This window comes from Vipera ursinii (genome assembly GCF_947247035.1).
Source record: "Vipera ursinii genome assembly, chromosome: 13".
Taxonomy (NCBI): Eukaryota; Metazoa; Chordata; class Lepidosauria; order Squamata; family Viperidae; genus Vipera; species Vipera ursinii.
Window position 1 is genome coordinate 16,827,631 of NC_139526.1, and position 18,067 is coordinate 16,845,697.

Consider the following 18,067-nt stretch of genomic DNA (forward strand, 5'->3'; position numbering starts at 1 on the left):
CAAGGGTCACCTCCATGGGATGGTCAAAAAAAGTCAAGAGGGTGTCAAGATGATGGCCACAACTTCTTCCGTCATCTTGACCTCTTCAATTAACCATTTCTTGCAGCCCCTCCTTCTTGTAAGCTGTGGTTTGATCTGTCTTCAACCCTCATGAGCCAAAACCACCATAGCTAAAGCAACGTGCAAAGTATGCTGAACAGAAAGCTTGGCTATGGGTTATGAGACGTTGTGAACATTACCCATTGAGTTCCCCAGAAGCTATCTATGGGTAGAAAAGCATCGTAAAATACTGTCCTTGAAATAATTGAAGTCTATGGGTTATGAGACGTTGTGAACATTACCCATTGAGTTCCCCAGAAGCTATCTATGGGTAGAAAAGCATCGTAAAATACTGCCCTTGAAATAATTGAAGTCTATGGGTTATGAGATGTTGTGAACATTACCCATTGAGTTCCCCAGAAGCTATCTATGGGTAGAAAAGCATCGTAAAATACTGCCCTTGAAATAATTGAAGTTTTTCCTCCAAAAAAGGGAGGCTATTTGTAGCTCAAGGGACCTTGGTGCTCTCTGAGCTTGGTTGTTTTCCTGCAGACATTTCGTGACCCAACTAGATAACATCATCAGTGCTAGGAGGAAGAGGGGTTTGCAGAGAGGAGGAGGAGGAGTTTTCTGTCCTTAGTGCTGTCTGAGCTTGGTTGTTTTCTTGCAGATGTTTCCTTACCCAAACTAAGTAACTCCATCAGTGCAAGACGCAGAGAGCATGAAGGACCCTCCACTGATGTTCAGCCAACGGAGATGCAACATCATATGGACCAGAAGTTTGTGGGAAAGAATCGACAAGGGATATGGGGAATCCAAAAGTGAAAGGTATGTTCTTTGCGGAAATTACAAAAACAACTTTCCTCTTTTTCAGCTAGCTATACGTAGCTTCAGTTAATACAATAGGTCCTCCTCTGAAACTGCTTCCAATTCCAGTTTGAGGAGGGGATTGGATTCTCAAATATTTGCAAAAAAAAAAAAAAAAAAGCTTCAGAAAGAACGGAAAGATCGCTGGCGTCACGATGGAAAGAGATGTTGGTTTCTACATTCGGCTGAAAACCATGCACCTGGTGTTCCCCGTCAAGCAACCCGTGCAATTTAGCGACAGGAAAAACAGGATTATAATCCAATCCTCAACACAATCCAATTGAGAAACACATTGCCGTGTCGTTCCTTTTCCTGAAGTGGGTGCCCTCCTGTTCTTCGGGATATCAATTCCCACAATTCCTTTCGGTCTTGGTCCCTAGGAATTCTGGGAGTTGGAAGTTCAACGTCTCTTAGGAACCATGAATGGCATGTACACAGAAGTAGCCCCTCAAATTACACCCTTCGCTTAGTCTCCATTCAAAGTTACGACAGCTTTGGAAAAAGTGACTTAAGAAACCATCCTGGCAATTATGACCTCGGTGGCATCCCCACGGATTGGCGATCAATTTATTTAGCGTGTGGCGTATCACGCATGGCTTAGTAACATATACTAACAGTTTGGGGGATCAAAATTCAGCTCCTTAGGAACTGGGTATGTAATTATGAGGGTTGCAGAATCCTTGGGTCACGTGATTTCCCCAGTCGGCGCCCAAGAAGCGAAATCAACAGGGAGAGTTGGATCCGCTTAATGACCGCATGCAGTTCACTTAACTGCAGTAATTCGTGGTTAAAAAAAAAAGCTCATAAAATTAAGACATGACTAACTTAATAAGCGCCTTGGAAATTCTAGTTCAAATTGTGGTCTTAAGCCGAGGACTATCTTTGAATTGGGCTCTAAGTAGACAAACTGACCAAGCTGCCTTCGCCGACGAAGGAAGGGGGTACATGGAACAGACCAAGGTTTGCAAAATTAGACAGAGCAGAATAGACAACTCCAGGGAAGAACTAAACCAGGGCTAGGCAACCTTGGCTCTTTTATGACTCATGGACTTCAACTCCCAGAATTCCTCAGCCAGCATGGGGAGTTGAAGTCCACGAGTCATAAAAGAGCCAAGGTTGCTTACCCCAGAACTAGACCAAGATAGGAAAAAAGTTCTTCTCAAGGCTGCAAACTTTTTCTACTCGTTCTCTTCGTTTCTAAACACACACACACACACACACACACACACACACACACACACACACACACAAAGGAGGGGGGGAGGTTTCCACTAAAATAAGCCGATGACCCCTCCTTCAAAAGGAGAGGCTCTGAATTTTTGATAGGCTTGTGTGTGTATTTTCTGAAAGTGACATGTTGTGTAAGGAACAGGCTTGGTCAGTTAGGTGCACACCTTTCATTATAGCTTCAAAAATGCTGCCCCAGAACCTCAAAATGTGTGCGGCAGATAAGAGAGAGCTCCACCCATAAAGGGTTTTCCTGGATCGTTTCCTGGAGAGGCTGTCTGAAGCCTTCCACACTGTAGCCGAGCCAGGATCTGACCCACAGTGGCTGCAATCCGTTCCAACGCAACGCACACACGGCTTGCATTCGGAGAGCAGAAGGGCGACAGTGGCTAACCAGATTTTATGCAGATCTGAGACTTATCCTCGTGGGCTAACACAAGTGTTCTTCAGCTTTGGTTTCTTTAAGATGGCTGGACTTCAACTCCCAGAATTCCTCAGCTGGTTAGAATTTTCCTGGGCATGCCTGGACAATGCCTTTTGTATACAGGTAATCCTCGACTTATGACAATTCGTTTAGTGACTGTTTAAAGTCACAGCGGCACGGAAGAGAGTTACAAAAAACCGTAAGAAGTAAGTGACTTTTGTAGCATTACCCAAGATCACGTGATCGAAACTCAGATGCTTGGCAACTGACTCGTATTTATGACGGTTGCAGCGTCCCGGGGGCCACGCGATCCCCTTTTGCGACCTTCTGACAAGCAAAGTCAAGGGGGAAGCCAGATTCACTTAACAACCATGTTACTAACTTAAAACCCGCAGTGATTCGCTTAACAACTATGGCAAGAAAGGTCGTAAAATGGGGCAAAACTCACTTAACAAATGCCTCATTTAACAACAGAAATGTTGGGCTCAGTTGTGGGTGTTTAAGTTCAGGACTAGTTGCGTAAGTATGTTTCTCAGCAACTTTAATGGTGGGTGGACTTCAACTGCTAGAATTGGAGTTATGGTGGCTGGGGGAATTCTGGCAGTTGACGTCCACCCATCCTAAAGTTGCCAAGGATGAAAAAACACACTGCACTAGAGCATCTCTGACAGATGGCCATCTATATGGTCAGCCTAATTTTTCTTAAACTTGGTCACTAGATATGTGGACCTCAACTCCCAGAATTCTCCAGCCAGCCGGTGCAAAATGCAACCTCTGAATGGCAGAATAGAATAGAATAGAATAGAATAGAATAGAATAGAATAGAATAGAATAGAATAGAATAGAATAGAATAGAATAGAATAGAATAGAATAGAATAGAATAGAATAGAATAGGAGTAGAGTAGAGTAGAGTAGAGTAGAGTAGAGTAGAGTAGAGTAGAGTAGAAGAGAAGAGAAAAAGGAAGGAAGGAAGGAGAATAGAAGGAGAACAGAACAGAACAGAACAGGACAGGACAGAACAGAATAGTAGTCTAGGCAGGAAACCCTATACCATGTCAGACAAACGGTTGTCCAGTGTTGGAGCATGCACAACCTCTGGAGGCAAGGCGTTCCACTGATTAATTGTTCTGACTCTCAGCAATTTTCTCCTTAGTTCTAGGTTGCTTCTCTCCTTGATGAGTTTCCATCCGTTGTTTCTTGTCCTGCCTTCAGGTGCTTTGGAGAATGGGTTGACACCACCTCTCTTCTTTATGGCAGCCCCCAAGATATTGGAACACCTACTGGTGAAGGATCTCGGTAGGCTTCACCAATATGAACCACTTTAAGCCATATCAGTTGTGGGCGTCTTCTATAAAAGAGGCCTGTTTTCCATTAAAGGAGCTCTGAATTTAGCTGCATATTATGAGAAACAGGAGAATTTCACACATAGTGTATAACCCAATGGGATGGGCAGAAACAACCATGCCCATCTTTGGAGACAAAGCAATACCATTACACTAAAAGCCCAGATGCAACCACAAAAACCCAGAGAGGACATTCTCCTACAAGTAGTCCTCAATTTACAACTGGTCAGTTAGTGACCATTCCACATTATGATGGACTCAGAAAAGAATTTACGACCTGTCCTTGAAGTTAAGACTGCCTTGCCACACACCACTACAGCTTGGGTGCTTGGCCAGCAGCTCACCAGATTTGCTATACGATTTGCTTAATGGCCCTGATGACTTGTTTAACAACCAGAATTACAAAATGGTCAGAAACTCGAATCCGGTCTCTTTTAAGGAAGAGATAAATTACCTTAAGGTCAAGGCAGGAAAGAGGTGAGAAAACACGTATTCATCTCTTACTACCTGGCCAGGAACTGAGCAGAGTTATCCCTTTTCCCCCCTGAAGCACCTCTTGACTGGCATCAAGAGAACTTCTTGGAAGGAAAAAGCAACGTCATTGTTTGTGGTCCAGCAAAGGAGTTGCCTCACCACCCGCCAGATGGGCTTTCTGCAATTTGTGACTTGTGGAGCTCAAGGCTGTTGCCAGGTTCCTGGCAACAGCTACAAACCAGCTGGTTCCCCTCGCCCCATCCTTCCTTCTGCCTGGTTTTGTTATTCTGGATTTTCAATTTTGTAACTTTGATTGTATTGGTCAAGGGCTGTAGATAAAGGAGGGTGGGGGGGGAGAGAGAGCTTTTTGACATGCTGAATTGAAGCCGCAGGACCACCGCTGTGGCATTAATGCTTCCTCAAAAGGTGGTGTGGGGGGGTAGAGGAACACGAGGCTCACCTAAGCCAAGATGTGACAAATTTAAGAAACCTTGTGAGTTCAAGGTGGACTGGAGTCTGGATGACTGTCTCCATCCATACCTCGTGGCAATCACAGAAATGATTTACCAAGGCTGGGTTGGAGATGGTTGTTCAGTGTCCTGGTTTGACCAAGAGCCCTGGACTCCTGGAATGACCTGCCATCCAAGTATTAACTGGACTGGATCTCATTTCAGGTCAGAGGTCAAGTCTACCCAAGGCTTGTCATCTCTCTTCCTTGATTCATTGGATTAAAAAGTCTGTATTTCCATCGGGGTTTCATAACCTTAGCAACTTGATGCGTGGACTTCAACCCCAAAATTCCCTAGTCAACATGGGTGGACTTCAACCCTTCCTCTATGAGGGAGATGGGTGGCTTCTAGATAGATAAGATAGCTAGATAAAGCCTCCAGATTTCCTAATCACCTTGTGTGGACTTTTTCAGCTCCCAGAATTCCTCAGCAGCCTGCTGGCTGGGGAATTCTGGGAGTCGCAAGTCCACGCAACTTCAAGCTGGCAGGGTAAGGGATACCCACATTCACGATGATTCTGTGGTAAGAAACAGGGCTGTGTTTTTATGATTATTCTGACAGATTGGTAGATTGTGTTGAGAGATTGATAATTTCTGTTTATATTTAAAAAAACAATTGCCTGGCTTTGTTCTTGTCGACTGTGGCTTCTCAGCTATTTGGAGACAAAGGCCACATAAAAGGACCTGTAATACATATTTTACAAAGTGTGTTTCTAATCGGGATGCTTTAGTTTCAGCAACAGAAAATCACAGTTTGTCTGACAAGAAGAGAAACATCTTAACCAGTAATAAAGATCAGTCCAAGCAAAGGTGCAAAATGGACTGCAAGGCAATCCAACCGGTCAGTCCTAGAGGAGATCAACCCCGACTACTCTTTAGAAGGCCAGATGCTGAAGTTGAAAGTCAAATACTTTGGCCACCTAATGAGAAGGAAGGACTCGCTGGAGAAGAGCCTAATGCTGGGAAAGGTTGAGGGCAAGAGAAGAAGGGGACGCAGTAGGCGTGAGCTTAAATGGACTCCAGAAGATGGTAGAGGACAGGAAGGCCTGGAGGAATGTTGTCCATGGGGACGCGATGGGTCGGATACGACTTCGCAACTAACCACCACAACAACAGAATCAACAAGGGGACAACAGAGAATGAGGTGGCTGGAGGGAGTCCATGAAGCAGGAGGCGTGAGCTTAAATGGACTCCAGAAGATGGTAGAGGACAGGAAGGCCTGGAGGAATGTTGTCCATGGGGTCGCGATGGGTCAGATACGACTTCGTAACTAACAACAACAGGGTGGAATTGAGGCCTTTGAATTATGGTGCTGGAGAAGACTCCTGCGAGTCCCTTGGACTGCAAGGCGATCAAACCGGTCAGTCCTAGAGGAGATCAACCCTGACTGCTCTTTAGAAGGCCAGATCCTGAAGTTGAAACTCAAAATACTTTGGCCACCTAATGAGAAGGAAGGACTCACTGGAGAAGAGCCTAATGCTGGGAAAGGTTGAGGGCAAGAGAAGAAGGGGACGACAGAGAATGACGTGGCTGGATGGAGTCACTGAAGCAGGAGGCGTGAGCTTAAATGTACTCCAGAAGATGGTAGAGGACAGGAAGGCCTGGAGGAACGTTGTCCATGGGGTCGCGATGGGTCAGACACGACTTCGCAACTAACAACAACAACAAAGCAAAGGTTTTCAGATTCAGCTATCAAGATGTTAAGAATGAAGTCTGAGAAGCAGAAATTAAGAGTGAACACACTATGCCCAACAGCTAAGCCTTCACATCATTAATCTTATTTTTCCCTGTCTATTCCAGGTTTTCCCCCCCTAAAAATATGAACAGCTGAAAGCCAGAAGATATAACTCTATTTTATGATTGTAAGGATGGCTAGTTTCTTCTGTCTGGTTAAACTTCATATTTACATTTAATAAATATACCGAACATGGTAATTTTACGAGCATGCTAAGGCTCATAATAAAGCGTGTTATGTTTTTCAAGTAGCAAAATCAACACAGATCAGTGAAAGGAGCTGCAAAAATGACTATTATTGATTCTCAGTTTTTCTAGGCAGTTTTCCCTCCCAGAGAAAGCGCTGACATTTTTGATGTTGACACAGTTATGTAACAATCAGATTGGGGGGAAAAAAGTCACAAAAAATGAAAACGGTCCACTCCAGCAGCCTAATTAGAAGCTGAAAGAGAGAGAAGAAATTATTATTTTTATGCTACCACTAGGAAATCTCTTAGTGAGTTGCTAAACTGCTGAAAATCAGATCACGACGACGCAAGATGAAGCCCGCAAGCAGCTCTTTAAAAACAAGTTTTTTATGTATGAGTTTATGTACGAGCAGGCAGTCACTCCTTCAATTGCTTACATCCCAGCTGAAATTATGCCTCCAGCGGAAACATCATTTTTAGGTATTTTCACTTACCAACAAAATTTACTACAATAATAATAATAAAAAAACATATCTATTACTTTAATTTATTTCTAACCGGGTTGACTTTCATTTTGGCATGCTGGTTTTTTTTCTCTCCTTTTTTTGTAAGCCCATTTTATCTCCATCTGTTTCTAACTGAACTGTTTTTCTTCTGTATTATTATTATTATTTTTTAAAAAAAAAACCCAGCAAGAAACTGAAGACCGTGGTTAAAAATATTAAAAGACTTAAAAACCTGCAGCTTGAAATGCTTTGCAACTCATCCTAACCTTTGGATTTGTTCACAAGAGTAAACCAAGATCCTGGAGAAAACAGGAAAGAAATATACCAACTTGCATTTCAAGTTTTTTTTTATTTATTTAAACCTCGAGGGCCTTATTAACACCCTCTGCCTTAAAAAATGCCATACATCCAACGTTCCTGCTTTATATTTTCTGTAAAAAAAAAATCTTGGCTTGTCACCGTTTTTTCTATTTTGGCAGTTTGCAGACAAAAAGCATGATCTCAGTTGCAGGATGTTTCTACTCGCATTTTACACCCAGCCAAGAGCTGTTTCCCTTCCCTCTCTGTTCTGCAAAGCAGTAAACAGAAAATTGCCCACACGTAACTTGCTTTCCTTTTTTTTGTTTTGTTTTAATATTCCCTTGCTTGACAAATCCAAATCAAAAACAAAGGCTTTTAGCCCGTGCAAAGCCAACTGACTGCTCTCAAGGACTGGAGAAAAAAAATCTAATTATTATTGCCTTGCCTTTAATGTGGGGAAACAGCAAGTTAAGATTTAAGTGAGGGTCTAAGGGGGGAGGGACGCGGTCAGAAGGTCGGCAGTTTGGCGGGTCGAATCCCGAGTGCCGCGTAGCAGAGTGAGCGCCTGTTACTCGTCCCAGCTTCTGCCAACCTAGCAGATCGAAAGCACGTAAAAATGCAAGTAGAAAAATAGGGACCACTCTGGTGGGAAGGGAACAGCGCTCCGTGCGCCTTTGGCGTCTAGTCATGCCGGCCACATGACTGCGGAGACGTCCTCGGACAAGCGCTGGCTCTTCGGCTTTGAAACGGAGATGACCACCGGCCCCTAGAGTCGGAAACGACTAGCACGCATGTGCGGGGGAACCTTTACCTTTACCTAAGGGGGGGGAAACCAGAGGGGTGAGTGGGAGAGGAGGAAGAGGCAAGGAGGAAGGGAGGCAAAGAACTCTTAAAAGCAACAGAGTCTGTTGTTGAAACCGCTGAAGCTGGTAGGTCTTGCTAAGCAAGGCATAATTCTAATTAAAAAACCCCTCCACCGCCACACTTTCAATTTTAAATGACTTTTGAAGAGTAGAGTGTCAGACTTAAGCCCTTAAATTTATTTCTAAAGAGGAGAGAGATAGCCCTCAACTTATGATCACAACTGAGGCCAAAATTTAAGTTGCTAAGCGAAACATTTCTAAAAGGGGAGTTTTGTCCCATTTTACGACCTTTCTTGCCACGGTCCTTAAGTGAATCACTGAAGTTGTTCAGTTACTAACACGGTTGTTAAGTGAATGTGGCTCCCCCCCACATTGACTTTGCTTGTCAGAAGGTTGCAAAAGGGGAATCACATGACCCCGAGACGCTACGACCGTCATAAATATGAGTCACTTGCCCAGGGTCTGAATTCTTGGTCCTGTGACCACGGGGATGCTGCAACGGTTCTGTGTGTGAGAAACGGTCACAAGTCGCTTTTCCCAATGCAAGTTTGAACAGCCACTAAACGAACCGTTGTTAAAAGTTGAGGCCTACTTGTACAGTGTTGGAAAGGAAGAAGGAACGTAAAATTCCTTTCTCAAAAGATTGAGAAATGTAAGATTTACGCAAGCTCAAAATTTAAGAGAGAACTTTTACAAAATGTTTTAGAGGTGGCATTTAGATCCTAAAAAATTAGCAAGTATGTCTCCGAACTGCCAGCCTAAATGTTGGAGGTGTGGTGGTGAAGATGCAACGTATTTTCATATATGGTGCACCTGTAAAAAGGTTAAAAAGCATTTTGGATTAAAATCTGGTGGAATATGCAGGAGATATTTAAGAAAAGGATAAAGTTTTGTCCGCAATTGTTTTTACTGGCTATTACTACTGACACTACTGTTGTGGACGCTAAGTTGATGCTGAATTTAATTACGGCAGCAAGACTTTTAGTAGGGCAATATTGGAAGAAGGAAGAACTGCTGACTATAGAAGAATGGACTTTAAAAGTTTCCAATTTGGCGGAAATGGCAAAGATTTCAGCGTATTCGAAAGACCATTCGCAACAGAGATATATTGTGGAGTGGAAAAAATGGATTGATTACATTCAGAATAAATATGGGACTAAAAGGTTTCACTTAGCATTTGAATAAGTATTGATGCTTGAAGTTATTTTATAAGAGTTAAAGTGCGATAGATTTAATAGTTATTGTTGTTTGCATATGGTAGATTATGATTGTTTTTACTGTTATACCTTGTATTTAGCTCTGGGAAGTCGGGGAGGGGGAGGGAGGGAGATGTTGGGGAGGGTTGGGAAGAGGGGAGGGGGTTGGGAGGGGTTTTGTTTTGTTAAAAATAAAATGTACTGTAAAACTTTTCAATTTAAAAAAAAGATTAGGTGTAATTTGAACCCATCACTCTCTGTGACGGGACACCACCTCCACCTTAGGACTGACTCTGCATTGAGAACCATCATCGGATGGATGGATTTTTCCCCCCCCTACCCCCACCCTCCCAGACCCAGCTTTTGATTAAAATTTCCCTGGAACAGAAATTCCAAGAGAATTGCAAAAACATGTACACACGTTTTCGACGTGGCGCAGACTCGCTTTAATCGAAGGGCACTAGTGATTTCAACTGCATTTCCTCGGAAGCCGAGAGGTTCAAGGATCGCCTTGAGCAAATCAAGACCAAACAGAGGAAATTTTTCCCCAGCGTTTTGGTTTTTTGTTTTTAAAAAGAAAGTTACGGGAGGAAAAAGGCTTGCAAGAGCCAGAGAAGCAGAGAAGGGACGGCCTAACAATGTTTGTTTGCGTATCGTATTCCGGTCAATGCTGCCGCTTAGCTTAAGCAAAACAAACAAACGGGGTGGGTGGGTGGGTGGGGGTGGGTGGGAGAGAGAAGGAATCATCATCATCATCATCATTAAACGTTTGGGAAGTGTCTGCCAGCACAGGGGAGGGAAGGAGGGCGGTCTCTGATTTCCAAAAAGGAAACGAACTTGGGATCTTTGTTGGAAAACTTTCCCGGGGACCAATCAGGAGCACGCAGGGTGCGGGCACACCAAATTAGGTAAGCGAAAGCTGCCAAAAGGGGTGGGGTGGAGTGGGGGGGACAGGGAAGGAGAGGAAAGCTGATCTCATGAGAACAGCTTCCCAGCTCGACCAGGAGGGGGAGGAACCCAAAGAGAAAAAGGGTTTTTTCCCCCCACCCACCCTCTCGCCTTCTTGCCGGGATGGCTGGCATTCCTCAAAAAACGAGCCTGCAAAGCTTTGCCAGAGAGAGAGAGAGAGAGAGAGAGAGAGAGAGAGAGAGAGACAGAGAGAGAGAGACAGAGAGAGAGAGACAGAGAGAGAGAGAGAGAGAGAGAGAGAGAGAGAGACAGAGAGAGAGAGAGAGAGAGAGAGAGAGAGATGCCTGGTGTTGTGGCAGACTTGAATAATAAAGCCTCTTGGATCAACGGGATCCTCCCCTAGCCCCCCCCCCCCGGTTTGCATTAAAAAAAAAGAAAAAAAGAGAGAGGGGTGGGGGTGTCTGGTGCGCTAAGATAGAGTGCCTTGGAATATGGAGGCTCTGTTCGGCACCGGCTTCCCCCCTGCAGGGCCGGAGCGGTAAATCCCAGCTCACTACGGTCAAGGAACTAAAAGTGAACGAAAGGAGAAGTAATGAAGGAGGCAGGGAAGGAGAAAAAAAAAAACCGACGATGACAACGGAGGGCTCCTTTTTCGGCCCCCTTCGGAAAGACCGGAGGAGCTCAGCGGAAGTGAAAAGTATTGAGTGACTTTGTAGAACGAGGGCAATGCCCAAGCTTAAACTTTTCCTTCTTTGGGAGGGAGGGAGTGGGGAAGAACAGATTTTTTTTAAATGGGGGAGGGTGGAAGAAACGAAAGGTGAGAGGAAGGAAGGATGGAAGGGTTAAGAAGGAAAGAAGTGGAGGAGTAGAGAAGAAGGAAGGAAGGGAGGGAGGAAGGGAGAGGAAGAGAGAAAAGAAAAGAAGGGAGGAGAGGTACAGAGGAAGAAGATTAAGAGGGAAAGAAGTGGAGGGCGAGGGAGGGAGGGAAGGAAGGAAGGAAAAAAAGAGAGAAGAAGGGGAAAGTGAAATTTTGTATTAAGGCTCAGTATTAGAAGGGACGCGGTGGCTCAGTGGGTTAGGACGCTGAGCTTGTCGATTAGAAGGTCGGCAGTTTGGCGGGTCGAATCCCGAGTGCCGCGTAGCAGAGTGAGCGCCTGTTATGCGTCCCAGCTTCTGCCAACCTAGCAGTTCGAAAGCACGTAAAAAATGCAAGTAGAAAAGTAGGGACCACTCCGGTGGGAAGGTAACAGCGTTCCGTGCGCCTTTGGCGTCTAGTCATGCCGGCCACATGATCACGGAGACGTCCTCGGACAAGCGCTGGCTCTTCGGCTTTGAAACGGAGATGAGCACCGGCCCCTAGAGTCGGAAACGACTAGCACGCGTGTGCGGGGGAAACTTTACCTTTTATAAGACCATATGATAGTCAGGGGGGCTGTTCTGCCCTCACTTCCACTTTAAGTCTTTTGCTTAAAAGGATGCTCAGGGGTCAATCCCATCAAAGGACCCCTCCCCACTTTTTTAATTTCCATGAGAAAGTGCATTTCAAAACCACAGCAAAGGTTGGGGGGTTTAGCTGCTGCCAGCTTTGCCCACCCCTTTTCCTCCTTGCTGCATCCCACCCAGGCCAAGGAGGAGAAGACGTATGCTGCTCGATCAGGTGAGGCCACCTGCTTGAGTGACGCAGGTAAGAAAAATCTGAAAACTGTCATTCCAGCCCATCTAACAGAGCATCAAGTGGAACAAAGCTGATGCAGCCAGATGTGGTCCTCTCTCAGCCTCTGGAGCAGGGGCCTCTAAACCTTGGCAACTTTAAGACTAGTGGACTTCAACTCCCAGAATTCCTTAACAGCATAGCATAGCAGGCTGAGGGATTCTGGGAGTTGAAGTCCACAAGTCTTACTGCCAAGGTCGGAGACCCTGGCTGAGGAATTCTGGGAGTTGAAGTCTACAAGTCTTAGTTGCCACGGTCGGAGACCCTGGCTGAGGAATTCTGGGAGTTGAAGTCCACAAGTCTTAAAGTTGCCACGGTCGGAGACCCTGGCTGAGGGATTCTGGGAGTTGAAGTCCACAAGTTGCCATGGTTGGGGACCTTCACTCTAGCAGGTCTCCAGCATCTCCAGTTCAGAGGAGACTTCACACTTCTCGGGACCCTTGGACTCTGAGATGGAGATCTTGGGTCTCTCCCTCCACCAGCTTGGGAAATGACTCGTTTCCCATCCAGACCAGCAAGCTGAAGCTTGCCTGTTTCAACACTGGCTCTCTAGGGTGTGTCAAGCTCAACGTATCAGTCTGGGGCACGTGACATTTTTGCTTCCTGAAAAAAAGTGAAGTCACCGCAGAAAGAAAAAGACACCCGTCGCCTTCCCCCTCCCACTTCAGCGCCATAGTTCCAGCCGGGACTTCTGACAAAGCATGGCAGAAGATAGCTCAGGACTTCATAGCTTCGGGTTTCACGTGAGCTTCGACCCATGCTGTCCAAGATCATCATCGCCACCATCATCATCATTTTATAGCATGCCTTTATTACTCTTGTAAATAACTCAAGGCAGCGACATACTTGAATGTCATACTTCAACTCCCTATTCCCCCCACAACGACAACCCTCTGAGGTGGGTTGGCTGGAGAGAGGGGAACTGGCTTAAAGTCACCCACCAAGCTCTCATGAAGTGGGACTGGAACACCCCGTCTCCACCCCAAAATCATTCAGTTGGATTTGATGCCAAAGGCGGGACGAGAACCCACAATCTCTTCGTACGTTTTAGCCTCCAGGCCTTTGATGGCCTTAGCTGCTCTTCTCTGAATTTTTTCCCCGCCCCCAAACTCTCAACATCTTTTTTTGTGACCAAAATTGGCTGCAGTATTCCAGGTGTGGTCTTATTTGGGCTTTGTAAAGCGATAAGAAGAGTAGTATTTTTTTTTAAAAAAAAAACAACACCACCAAACCATGGAGCTCACTTAACAAGGAAAATCTGGGGCTCCATCGGGGCTGTAAGACAAGGATTGCCTTGGATAAGGGGAGAAATGAGAATTTTGGGCTGTAAGACAAGGATTGCCTTGGATAAGGGGAGAAATGAGAATTTTGGGCTGTAAGACAAGGATTGCCTTGGATAAGGGGAGAAATGAGAATTTTGGGCTGTAAGACAAGGATTGCCTTGGATAAGGGGAGAAATGAGAATTTTGGGCTGTAAGACAAGGATTGCCTTGGATAAGGGGAGAAATGAGAATTTTGGGCTGTAAGACAAGGATTGCCTTGGATAAGGGGAGAAATGAGAATTTGGGGCTGTAAGACAAGGATTGCCTTGGATAAGGGGAGAAATGAGAATTTGGGGCTGTAAGACAAGGATTGCCTTGGATAAGGGGAGAAATGAGAATTTTGGGCTGTAAGACAAGGATTGCCTTGGATAAGGGGAGAAATGAGAATTTTGGGCTGTAAGACAAGGATTGCCTTGGATAAGGGGAGAAATGAGAATTTTGGGCTGTAAGACAAGGATTGCCTTGGATAAGGGGAGAAATGAGAATTTTGGGCTGTAAGACAAGGATTGCCTTGGATAAGGGGAGAAATGAGAATTTTGGGAAGTGGCGTTTTGTTGACACAGGGATGGCCACACCTGTACTGGAGAGCCACACCCCTTTCTTACCTGATGGTGCCGGTGGGAGAAGGCAGGGGGCTGACCAAGCTCCGAAGATCCGGCTCTGGAATGTGGATCTTAAGCGGTGATATCTGGGGGTAGAGTGGCCGGAGTGGAGGAGATGCTGTGTCCTCTCTTGCCTCCTCTCTATGGTAGAGTGACGTGAACTGGATTTTGATGACAGTGCTTGGGAACCGAATGACACACCTGAGGGAGGGGAAGGGGAAAAACAACAACAACATGGGTACAATTGAGTGTGTGAAACGTTCAACCGGAGTTAAGCATCAGGCACCGATTTAAAGCAAGGCCTCCAACCCCCCGGAACGTGGACCGGTAGCGGACCGTGGCATGCCAGTAACCGGTCCGCACAAACAAGCAAAGCCCCATCCTCAGGATGCGGGCAGCACACAAAACCACGCACTCTCCGGTCCGTGGAAAAACCTTTCTCCGTGGAACCGGTCCCTGTTGCCCCAAAGGTTGGGGAGCTCTGATTTAAAGGATGCAGGATTGCAGGGTCTTGATGTAGAACCAGATCTTGGGTCCCAAACCTTAGCCTGAAACTGGCACCTCCATCAATGGAAGTTTATCTAACTATTACTATAGGTCAGGGGTAGGCAACCTTGGCTCTTTTATGACTCGTGGACTTCAACTCCCAGAATTCCTGAGCCAGCATAGCTGGCTCAGGAATTCTGGGAGTTGAAGTCCACGAGTCATAAAAGAGCCAAGGTTGCCTACCCCTGGTATAGGTAACCCTTGACTTATGGCTGCAACTGCGCCCAAAATTCACCTTGTTAAGCAAGGCAGTTTAAGCGAGTGTTGGTCAGGGGATCAAAAATTCAGATGGCTTAGCAACTGGCAGGTCCTTATGACGGTTGCAGAATCCCCAGGATCGTCTGATTTCCCCTTTCGGCGACAAGCAAAAGCCAACAGGGAAGCCAGCCGCCCTTAACGACCGTGTGACTAATTTAAGAACCGCCACGATCACTTAACAACGATTGTGGAGAGAAAAGTCAGTCGTAATACTCGGGGGGGGGGGGGAGGGGGGCAAGGCTGACTTAACCAATGCCTCACTTAGGAAACATCAAGCTTGGGCTCCGTTGTGGCCGTACGTCAAGGACTGCCCCGTAGGGCAATTCTTTTGTGACGCTTCTTTTGAAAACGCCCGCTATCAACCCCTGGGAATGCAGGCAAAGCCCGAACAAGGAAGGACGAAGCAGAAGAAAAACAGTAGTATTTTTAAAAACAAAATCACCAAACGAAGAGCAGGAAGTATAAAAGCGTTTTTCTTTACTTAAGGGAGCCGCCATAAAAAAAAAGAGGGGAAAAGGAGAATAAAATAAATAAATAAATAACCCCCCCCCAAAGGAATCTGAAAAAAAAAGAGCTTCTTCTTGGTTGATCCCTCTGTATTTTGCTTCCCCCCTCCAACCCCCCACCCCGTTTTTTTTTGCAACTACAGCTCCCTGGTCTGCGGGAACTATAAGCAAGCCCCAATAAAGAGGACTTCCATAAATCACAGCCAAACTGTAAATTCTACTGACATCTTAACATTACTGTTGCTTGGAAATATGCGCCTTGGAAAAGCTTTTGTTTACACTTAGGGATTTCCGTGGGGCTTGCAGCAATGTTATTTCCAGGCCATAAGCCTGGTTAGTAAGCACCGGGGGGGGGGGGGTCTTCTAAAAAGGACGTACACCCACAGACGTGATTCCGGGCACTCCATCATAAACTGTTGCCGTTTTTTTTTTACAGTTCAATTATTGCATGCAAATTATGTATATTAAATTGTAAATTATGTATACTATTGCATGCAAATTATGTATATCGACTCAGCCTTCCGTCCTTCCGAGGTTAGGTAAAATGAGGACCCAGATTGTTGGGGGCAATTAAGCTGACTTTGTAATAATGCCGCTTGGGGTGTGTGTGAAAGCCCTAATAAGCAGGCATATACATAGAATGAAGGCTACTGCTAAGCTTGTAAGCCACCCTGAGTCTTCGGAGAAGGGCGGGATATAAATGGAATTAAAATATATATATATATATATATATATATATATATATATATATATATATATATGTGTGTGTGTGTGTGTGTGTGTGTGTGTGTGTGTGTGTGTGTGTGTGTGTGTGTGTGTGTGTGTGTGTATTTCTCCCCTAAAGTCAGGCCAACATTTGGCATTTTTGTCTACCTGTTCAAATGGAAGGGGACCTTGCTGCTCTCCGAGCTTGGATGTTTTCTTGCAGATCTTTCATTACTCTAACTAGGTAACATCACACCCAATGGCACTGATGACGTTACCCAGTTGGGTCATGAAATGTCTGCAAGAAAACAACCAAGATCAGAGAGCACCAAGGGCCCCTCAGTTATTTTTTATTTATTTATTTATTTAAATTCCATTTATATCCCGCCCTTCTCCGAAGACTCAGGGCGGCTTACAAGCTTAGCAGTAGCCTTCATTCTATGTATATGCCTGCTTGTTAGGGCTTTCACACACACCCCAAGTGGCATTATTACAAAGTCAGCTTAATTGCCCCCAACAATCTGGGTCCTCATTTTACCTACCTCGGAAGGACGGGAGGCTGAGTCAACCTTGAGCCTGGTGGGATGCGAACCTGCACTAATTGCAGGCAGCTGGTATTACTTAAGGAGGCATTAGCCCACTGCTCCACCAAGTTCTCCTCCTCCTCCTCTCCACAAACCCTTCTAGCACTGATAACGTTACCCAGTTGGGTCATGAAACGTCTGCAAGGGAACAATCACGCGCAGAGGGCACCCAGGACACCCCCCCCCAGTCCTCCTCCTCCTCCTCCTCTCCCCCTGCTCAATTTTACACACCCCAACGGTCGTGAGTGTGAAAAGGTGTCCCAAGTCACTTTTCCCAGTGCTGTTGTAACTTTGAATGGTCATTAAATGAACTGTTGTAACTGGAGGACGTACGTGTTGTCCACCCTTTCCGAGCACAAACGCTTCTTACTAATCTATTTCTTTCAGTTGTGGTTGAAAAAGAATTCTTTTTTCGAAGCCCACTTTTTTTTTGTCTTTTAAACAAAACGAATTACACGGGCGAGATTTTCATCCCCCCATAAGCATCCACGGGAAGTTTTCTGAGCGTGCCTTGATATCGAAGAATCTCACCGTATCTCCCCTAGACTAATGAGAGTTATTTGCAGCCTTGATAATAGCACAAGACATCTGGACACATTTAACCGCTCCGAGCTAGATCCGTCTCATCAGCGCAGGAAGGAAAATAAAATGACAACAAAATGAAATGCAATTGCTGTTTATTTTTCGCATTCCAGTTGCAATATTCTGGCCAATTGGGGGGAAGGGGGGGGAATTACATTTGTTCTTGGCCTCAAACGAAGCACTAAAAGGTTTTTAGGTGGAAGAAATGGTCCCAAATGGTAAAGTTCCCTTCCAGCTTTTAAGACCATATTTGTAGCTGGACCATCATGTTAGCAAACAGCCGATGCGCACTTAGTAAGATCTGCCTCTTGTCAACTAGGATCTGAACTATTGAAATAGCAGAATGCACAGACGTGGCTTCACGCTCTTTCTTGGAACCGGTTCTGAAGATCCATCTTTGTGATTCTCCCGGCGATGCTTCCTTCTGAAGACCTGACTCTGTGGACCTGTGGCGGTTTACATCGGTTGCGTGTATCCAAACATTTCTTTTGTCGACCAACTTCCATGCTCTGGTCTTTAGGACAAGGATGTCTCTTTGTGTTGTCCAGCAAAAAAGTGAAGTACATACTGGTGTCACGTCTTCTGCCAGAGTGGAGAAAGGCTTCCACCCCAGACTGGATTAGAGATCAGAAGAGAGCAACTCGCCCATCTTAGGAAGAACAGGACATTTTT

General features: G+C 45.4%; 1 protein-coding gene across 1 annotated transcript in view; it reads right to left on the reverse strand.

Moving 5' to 3' along the window:
* Positions 1–18,067, reverse strand: part of FOXK1 (forkhead box K1) — a 50,676-nt gene that overhangs the window by 11,988 nt on the left and 20,621 nt on the right. The window contains exon 2 of the mRNA XM_083373163.1: positions 14,218–14,415. Coding sequence (XP_083229289.1) covers positions 14,218–14,415 — 198 coding nt within the window. The remainder of the gene's footprint in view (positions 1–14,217; positions 14,416–18,067) is intronic.